The sequence below is a fragment of the Helianthus annuus genome, chromosome 14 (genome assembly GCF_002127325.2).
Source record: "Helianthus annuus cultivar XRQ/B chromosome 14, HanXRQr2.0-SUNRISE, whole genome shotgun sequence".
Classification (NCBI taxonomy): Eukaryota; Viridiplantae; Streptophyta; class Magnoliopsida; order Asterales; family Asteraceae; genus Helianthus; species Helianthus annuus.
In genome coordinates, this window is record NC_035446.2 from 77832772 (window position 1) to 77841945 (window position 9174).

The 9174-nt window shown below is 43.7% G+C and overlaps 1 protein-coding gene across 2 annotated transcripts; it reads left to right on the forward strand.

The window, feature by feature from the left end:
• The first annotated feature begins 5471 nt into the window (after positions 1-5471).
• Positions 5472-8751, forward strand: LOC118486342. 2 transcript variants are annotated; one of them, XM_035982723.1, is made up of 4 exons: positions 5472-8191; positions 8288-8410; positions 8503-8622; positions 8733-8751. In XM_035982723.1, the coding sequence occupies exons 1-3, from the start codon at positions 7979-7981 to the stop codon at positions 8536-8538; spliced, it is 372 nt and encodes a 123-aa protein (XP_035838616.1). In that variant the 5' UTR covers positions 5472-7978; the 3' UTR covers positions 8539-8622; positions 8733-8751. The 2 variants fall into 2 exon arrangements, with proteins under 2 accessions (XP_035838616.1, XP_035838615.1); XM_035982722.1 differs by having other exon boundaries at positions 5472-8410.
• The last annotated feature ends 423 nt before the right edge of the window (positions 8752-9174 follow it).

The window sequence follows — 9174 nt, forward strand, 5'->3', positions numbered from 1 at the left end:
AAACGACAAAAAACCTCGGAGACCGGTAGTTTTAGTGCCGGGGGCTCGGACGCACGATGTCAAATTAATATAAATGACGAGCCCGAATTTGATGAAGAAGAGTACGCGGTATGAGAGGAGGAACGCCCCCGGGCAAGGACAAATCAAAAAAGGAGGCAGCTGCAAAAAAACAAGCCGCAACAGGGGGCAGTTCCAAAATGGACGCATTTATGGCCCAGTTCAAAGCGTACACGGAGGTCACGACCCAAAAGGCAAAGGCGAAGGAAAGCGAGGTGGAAGAACGGGTTCGGTTGAAGCAAGAAAAAAACGAACTAAAAGAATGGGAGATAATGACAACCGATATAGAAAATTATCCTAAAGAAAAGCCAGCTGTTTTAAAAAAATGCAAGAAAAAGTGGGGTAGTTCTTAGGATTTTTAATTTTTTAGGTTATGTTTTTTTTTTAACTTATGTAATGTTTGGTTTTTAATATTATGTAATGTTTGGTTTTTTAATATTAATGATTTTATTTTTATATCTTATTTAATAAATGTTAAAAAAGTATATGAAATTAAAAAAATAAATAAATAAAGTTGGTGGGGTATGGTCATCCTCCATTTCCATGGTTTCATCCTTGGAGGGACATCCTCCAAGGACTATGATGTGGCGCTTACGTGGCAGGACATCCTCCAAGGACTATGACGTGGCGCTTACGTGGCGGGTCATCCTCCAAGGATAAGCCTCTTCCATACCATCTAGCCTTATCCCATTTGCTCCGTCGGGACTATGATTTGGCTTGTTTTTATTTAGAGTAAATTACGTTTTTGGCCCATGTGGTTATATCACTTTTACTATATTAGCCCAAAATAAGAATTTTTAACAAATATGCCCCCATGGTCTCTATAACTAACTATTTTGACCCCTAAGTCTAACCAAACCCCAAACTCTGGTTAATTAATTCTTACATGATAGGCACATGATGTCTAAAATTGTAATTTCCCCTCCCCTTTTATGACTTTATAAAGAAAACCCTAGATATTCTTTTGTCACTTCTTCTTCTTCCTGATTTCTTCTAAATCCCTAATTTTAGACATTTCAAAGATGGTCATCTGCACGAAAACAATCAAATTTCAAAATCAAACCAAGTATCGGAGGTTCTTCATGTGATTTTGACTCTTTACCAACTGGATGCTGGTCAAAATATAGGAAACGCTTGCATGAACTAACAGCTATGGAAGTCCTGGAAGCTTCTTGAACATCTTGGCTAACATCTTCAATGCATGAACAGGTTGAATTTTGTGTATAATTGGATGAATCTGTAAATTTATTCTTTTTTGGATCTCAACCTCTCCGGCCTCAACCTCACCAGAACCCTCTCCTCCGACATCCACCACCTTCAGAGCCTCGTCAACCTCTCCCTCGCCTCCAACAACTTCGACGGCCCTATTCCGCCGGAGATCTCGCTCATTTCCGGTCTAATTCATGAAACAATTGTTACAGTGATGGTCACTGACGTCACCTACCTCTACTCAGTTTTGAACGAGGTTCAATCGATTATGAATGAATCTAAATCAACGGCTCTGATCACTCGTGATTTACTCGGTGGCGGTGGTGGTGGTTGCGATCTTGATTCGTCTAAGGAATTAGACCTCGACTTACATGTTCCTTCTAGATTTGAAAAACGTCTCGATTTGAAGGTAAATCGGTTCTGTCCGTACACAATTCGGTTTTATGATTCTGTTTTTTCGAAGTTTTAGTTTGTTTTGTGTTTTGATTGTTGATATTCGTTATATTTATTTTGTTAATTTCACTATTTTGTATGATAATTGGGATCAAAATGATAAATTCTTCTCGCCTGATTTGTTCTTGTTCATGATGTGTGTTGAAGATGATGATGTTTTCTTGAAGATTTGAGTCAGAAGAAGATGATGATGTGCGATGATAATTATTGTTTTATTTTTTATAAAGTCAGTAAAAGTAAAGGGGAGGGGAAATTATCAATTTACCCATCATGTGCATATCATGTGACTAATAATTAACCAGGGTTTGGGGTTGAGTAAGACTCAGGGGCCAAAATAGTTAGTTATAGAGACCATGGGGGCACATATGTAGGGGTGCAAACGAGCCGAGCCCGAGCTCGAGCTCGTTTAACATATGAAAGCTCGAGCTCGACTCGATTCGAGCTTTATTTCTAAAGCTCGAGCTCGGCTCGAAGGTAATTTTTCAAGCTCGAGCTAGGGTCGGGCTCGACTCGTTTAGTATTTATTAATTATAATTATTGTTATACATATAATTTAATTATTTTTTTTTATATTTATATAAATTGTAAATATTATTATTTAAATATATGTTTAGTATATAATAAAAAAACATATAAAAAGAAAGCTCGTTAAGGCTCGCGAGCCGGCTCGAGCTCGATAAGCGAAGCTTGGGCTCGGGCTCGTTTACTAAACGAGCTTGTTTTTAGGCTCGGGCTCAAGCTCGTTTAAGTTTGGCTCGTTCGAGCTTTTTTTCGAGCCGTGCTCGAGTAGCTCGCGAGTAGCTCGGCTCGTTTGCACCCATACACATATGTTAAAAAATCTTATTTTGGGCTAATATAGTAAAAATGATATAACCATAGGGGTAAAAAACGTAATTTACTCTTTTATTTACTTTTAGTAAAATCACATTTTGGAAGCACTTTAACTGATTCCAACTATTTTACATATTAGTTAATTTAAAAAAAAATGTAGATACATTCTTTGGTTAGTTAATAAAAACGACATCATTCTGATTCTATACTCTTTCGAGAATTCTAAAACGATTAATATAAAATATAAGTTATTAATGGTAAACCAAATGTTAACTTTGTATATTATAAATATATATGGCGACCTACTTTGATATCGGCTAATTGCTAGCCAAAAATTAGAATCGAGCCAAGCTTAAAGGAACTCAAGCTTAAATGAGTTTTTTTTTAAGATAATTTTCTTCAATATATTAAATATATATTTATATATAAAAGTCAATGTATACGAAGTTATGATAATAATAGTTAATTAATATAAAGAGTAAATTACTTTTTGAGTCCCTATGTTTTAGTGGTTTTAACCACTTGAGTCCAAAATCAAAATGTTTAACGCCCTGAGTCCCTATAGCCACTTTTCTTAACCATTTGAGTCCAAATTTCTAACACTGTTAAAATTTTTTGGTTAAGTATTACTAAATGACCAAAATACCCTTATAGTTAAAAAATAAAAAATAAAAAATAAATTATTATTAGATTGTTCTCTCTTTTGTATATTAATCTCCCCTTACCTATCTCTCTCTTAACAATCTGCACCAAAAATCTCTCTCTCATTTTTTCTTTCTATCTCTAGACCACTGCATCTCCCACCACCACACCACCACAGCCTGGCACACCATCACCGTTACCACCACAGCCTGGCGTGATGAAAGATGACTACTGACAAGACGGTCTATGGAGTCTCTGAGTAATATCATGAAGAAGGAGGCTGGTGACTCCTGCGTAATACCTTAACGGCGGACGGTAGGTCCAGAATCACTTGACCGGAGCAGATTATGTGAATAGCGTTCTTGTTGATCGGTTTTATCGACGGAGACGTTAACGCCGGTGAAGTTACGTCACCGGCTTCCATTGAAGTAACTGTTAAATTGATTGTATAGGATAAAATGATATATTAATGGTTTACCGGTCACCGGAAATAATGGATTACCGGCGAGATGGAATTGGATGATGGAAGAAAATTTTGATTTGGGGAATTGGGGTTTTGTGGAGCCCTAGTTTATATTTATTTCAGTGTGTCGCCGCAAAAATGAAAATGGTGAAGTGTAGTTGTACTTATGAAAATGGGGAACTGGTCTTGTTTTGCAGCCATTGCCACCGGTGTATACCAGGAAATACTTTGGAAACCAGCAGCAACTTCAAGAAACTAATTGATGAAACAGTGGTTAACCAAGAGAGGTTAATTCACTGGTCTCGTCAAGTAGGGTTAATCCCTTCTTTCCGAGGATCGGTGGCTGGATCATCCGCCGGTCTGTCTCCTGCACAAAGAAAACACATCGTGACTCGTAACAAGGAGGAAAGGGTGGGGGGTGCTCCTTGTTACCACTCTCCGGCGTGAGAATTAGTAATTTGCTTGAGAAGCAAAATGTGTGATAGTACTAGTTGTGAGAGAATTGAGAAGAGATACCTCAAACCTGGTTTGGGATGGGTATTTATAGCCGAGGAGTGAAGGAGTGTAATTGAGTGGCTAGACTGACAACACGCCGCCCTTTGCAGGTGTGTCAGGCTTGTCGATCGCGGAGGTGAAGCCACGTCTTACTGCGATGCCAGTCTGTTGCTTACGTATGGGCTGACAGGCGACTGTCATTGGCGCCACTTGCTCTGTGGTGTCAGTCCCACTTGCCTCGTGGGCAGGATGCGGTGCCGCGCACATCGCTGCCTGCGATAACTGCTGTTGTTTCTGCGTTCTCACTCTGGCTAAGACTGCAGGATGCGGTGCCAGGCCGCATCGCCACTTATGGTGATTGTTGCTGTTGTTCAGATCCCTATTCGTGACGAAAATGTCCATAGGATGCGGTACCAGGTCGCATCGCTATGTATACCTTCATTTTCTCATCACTTGACAGATTAGATTCGATTGCTGTGTTCGCGCGTGCCCGCACAGACACAGATAAGTTCTTGCCGGTGGGGGTTCTTGATAAGGGTAATGGTCACTCGCAGCCATGTTGGTGCGAGATCTGGGACCACACCCCTTCAAGTCCCCCCAGTCTAGTGTTGTTTCCTCATGCAAGTTGCATGTGGGAGGAATACTGGACTATGAGGTCTTGAAGGTACTTTGGAAGTTGGAGAAGATTATAGGCCAGACTGATGGCTCCTGCTTCAAGTAAATCAAGCTGGGGATCTGGTAGAGTCGTGTGACGTCTCTTCCGTACCGGTGAGCAAGTTCCGTCTGATGCAGAATTCTTAGCCGAGTATTTTGATCTGGTAGTATGGTCTACCTTTTTCTGATGTCATCAGGGTTGGTTGCCACTTGTTGGTGTGTCGAACCAACCTTTGAGATCGTGACTGAAGGTGTCAGTGGCCGCAACTCTAGTTGTAACCTCTGCGGTAGCGGATGCAATGCTGTAAGTGCCTTGCTCTCGCTTTATGTTTATCAACTGGACATGTAATGATGATCCCTATCTTGTGGGGTGTTCGTGTTCTTCCAACTTAGCTCTCAAGTAACCGCACGTCCTTTGTGGTTACCTCGTTCCGTTACATTGTTGGCCATGTTTGGTCGAACAATGTGAATTGTTCGCTTGAACCACGGGCAAATAAACATGGTCATAGGCATGGTAGTGCCCGCCATTGTTTATTCTATGCGGTCCATGGGTGGGCAAACAAAGTCATAAGCAGACTTGTTACCACTGTTGCTTGGCTTGTTGCTCAAGAGAGTACCCTAGATAGTTAGGAATCTGGGTGAAACTCGTCCGCATTCGTTCTGTAGCCACTTTCCTTCACGCTTAGTTGGAAAGCAGTTTTTTTGGAAGTAGCTTTGCTCATCTGTGTGATGACTTAGTCGTGGCTCTTCCGTAGCTACCGTTCGCGTAGTTACGTTTCGCCGCAGCTACTCATGAGTGTCTGCGGTTTGCAGCAGAAGACTCACTTTAAAAGAGTGTTACCCTTTGACGTAGCTCTTGAAGGATCAGGAGTCAGGGTTGCTGATGTGCGGTTGCTCATCATACTTATCCCTTTCCCTAAGGAGAAGCTGTTTGCGTCCGCTCTGTGGTTGTGAACCTGACACGAGGGATTTGAAGCTTGAAGAACTTCAAGGTAATGCGGTTTTGCTGTTCCTGAGAAGCGGTTTTTGCAGTCCAAAGAACAACGCTGGTTCTGAGTATCTAACACACCTGTGCGGGCTCGTGTGTGTCATCTCCGCATATTCCACGTGTGCTCGTGGGTATATGCGGATATTGGTCATTCCCCTTTACATAGTGTAAATATATATTTTCTATTGTTTGAGGGGATGTAAAAAACGACATGCGGTTTAGGTTATGGTTTGAGAAACCATAAAAAACCGTGTGCCGCGTACATGAGAGTTGTCTTCATTTGCAGCTTTTGTAAATGTTGTAGACCGCACGTGCGGGTTGGTGAAAGTTGGTGGGATTTGCCTGGCATGTGCTGAAACGAAAGGACGTTTGCACTACCCAAGGCAATCACTACACTGCAGCAGAAGGTGAAAAGTCTGGTTATGTCAGGCGCGTGGGCGGCCACGCGCGCGTGGTAACCGTCAGCGGAATTGTTGTTGTACACGTGGCGTTGCATGATTCGCTCTTTTAGCTCACGACGTTTCGGTTACTGTTCAGATGACAGTTTCCATGGGTTTCTTCTCTTTCCGTCAATGAGACGGTAGCCCTAAGCTGATGGTCCCTCCCAAGGGTATTACGAAGTGGAAAACAAAATTCTTCTACATTAAGGCTGTTGCGGTCACTGCCAAGTTAACCTTTAGGAACGTGACGGACACCATTATAACGGAGACCATTAGTGTCCCCAAGGTTGATACGGTGGACTGGTTCCCGAGGTTGCGGATCATCGGGTGGAAGATACTGAGCAACTCGCAGATGTGGGTGCTGCGGATGATGCTGGGAAGGATGAGTAGGAAAGCAAGGTCGGTCGTGCGGGAGAAGAGTGGTGGTAAGTATCTTTCTTCCTATGCGGTTTCTTGCTTTCTTATTTTGTTACTGAGATTTTGTAAATGTAATATCAGAGGATGCTCCCCTTTGGAGAATTTTTTACCCGGACTTCAAGGGAAAGGTTGAGGTGCTTGCTTGTGCGGATGATGAGGATGGGTTTAATGTTACCATCCGCGACAATTTCCGGGTGCCTGCGCAAGCCGCATTGGAGGCAGAATTGCCGTAAGGCAAAGGTATAGTAGATGTACCTTCCTTACTTGTTTTGTAAATAAGTTGGCCTTGCTGATTGCTTGTTGATGAATGAAACGCAGGTAATCTTGGGCCCTTGGGAGACCCTGATGCGATAGACGTTCCCAAAAAGCGTGTGGAAAAAGGCGTGAGGTTTCGCAAGCCGAAGAAAACGCATGAGCCGGCTATTGTTCCTCCCTTGGTGCCACAGGTGGCAGGTATCTCTCGTACTCGTTTACGCAGCTACAACGATTACGTGGTAGTGTCTGACACCCTTGAGGGTTTGGGTATTCTAGGTGGTGGTGCAGTTGCGAGTGGGTCCTCTGCAGGTTCTAAACCTGCTGATGAGAAAAAGCGGAAGGTAGATGCCGCTGGTGCTGGTGAGCAGAAACGTCCGAAGTTGAGAAGGACTCGGACAGCTGCTATCTCGCAGCCAAAGCCTACGGTTGTGACTGGTAAGTTGATCATATGTTTACAAGTGTTTGTCATTTTGGCTTGTAACTTATGGTTGTTTTTTGCGTTGTTGTAGAACCGCGTGAGGAGACTTATTCCTTTTTTGAGGCTTGTTCTTCTCCTCCGCGAGATGCGGCTGCGGACCCGTGAGTTAATAAGGAGTTCAGGAGAAGCCCTTCTATCGAAGTAGTTACTCCGCCATCTGCGCATGCGGAGGATGCTCGGAAGAAGGCCGCGGGTCAGAGCATCTTTAATACAGTGGATTCATCTGACAATTTGATTGAGCCACGTGATATTGATGTTGAGGGGGGTGAGAAACCGAAGTCTCCTGAAGCTGAGAAGCCAACCCCCCCACCCCGCCCTCTGGTTGTTGAAAAAACATCTGGTTCAACTGCCGCGGGTATGGGCTTTGAAGGATCGTCTATTCAGCCTGGTGAGACTGAACTGGAGTTCTATTATCGTTCTTACACGGAAAACTGGGGTGTGAACTACCATCGTCCTCCTTGGACTGTTATGCAAGGGGATGATATTTCGAATGATCCCTCAGCTTGTAGGAATATCTTGAGTGGTTTGGCACCCCGTTTGAGGTTCTTCGTGCCCGTGGTCTATCTCGTGAGAATCGGATAAACCAGATCTCTTCCATGCTTGTTGGAAGCTCTATAATGGCGAATGCGATTATAGAGGATTACAGGGTCCTTGGCCGCAAGGAAGAGGAGATCGATCGCCTGCGGGCTGAGGCTGAGGCAATGGTAAAGGTTGCTCGTGAAGGTGCGGAGCAGGTTGAAAGAGAGAAGGCTGCTTTTGAGAAGCAAAAGCAGACTGAAGCTTGGGCTGCGACAGCTCGCCTTAAACAGGTTCGTACTCTTTCCAAATTGCTTTCTGATGAGCGCAAGGGTTGGAGGGAAGCTTGCGCTCGAGAAAATGAAAAACTTTTCCGTGTTCGTCAGCAGGTGACCAATCTCAAGGCGGCGAATGTTGCTTTGGTAAAGGAAAAGGCTGCAGGTGAAGCGGCTGCCAAAGAGGCCAAAGAAGCGGAGGCACGCGGTGCCAAGGCTCTTGTCGAGGGCCTCAAGGTATGAGTTGCAATTACACTTGACTTTGTTTCTTTGTTTCACAAGTATAATTGATTATCCTTCTATACTTGTGTTTTCTTTGTTGTTGATAGGTTGAAGTGCAGAACCGGGTGACCATTCTTGAGTAGGTCACTGCCCGCGCGGCTGAAGCTGAAGCGCGAGCAAGAGAGGCTGCTGAGGCTAGAGATAGCCTAATTTCCTCTTTGGATCAGGTTAAGGCAGATCGTGATTGGATGCGTGATCACGATATCGGGCATGTGTATCCGGTGCCTTTGCTATCTTTAGGTTTGCTTTTGTTAACCTTGTTACTTGTGTTTTGCAGATTGTCGGAACCATTCTTGACGCGCCTGAGAACGCGTGCTGTTAATGAACTTAAGGAGCGTGCGCGGGAGGCGGGGTTCAAGGCTGGTTACAACGAATGCCTTAATCATGTGAACCCTTTCTACAAGAGCAAGTTTACTGAGGATAGATCTGGGTTCCATGGTGTAGATACTGAGGCTCGGTATGTTGCAGCTATTAATGCATACAACAGATTGTCCATTTCCGCCCTTGAAGATATTGATAAATGCTTGGAGGCAGAAGATTATGTGGACCGCTTGCGGTTGTTGTATGATGATCCTGAGGAGGAGGAAGCTGCTGGTGGTGCCAAGGGTGATGCGGGCACCAGTGGTACGAAAGAAGACTAGGTTGGGCCTGCGTGCCCTTTTTGACTTCTCTTTTTGATGTAACCGTTTTAGAAGGAAACTGATGTACTTCTTCTACAC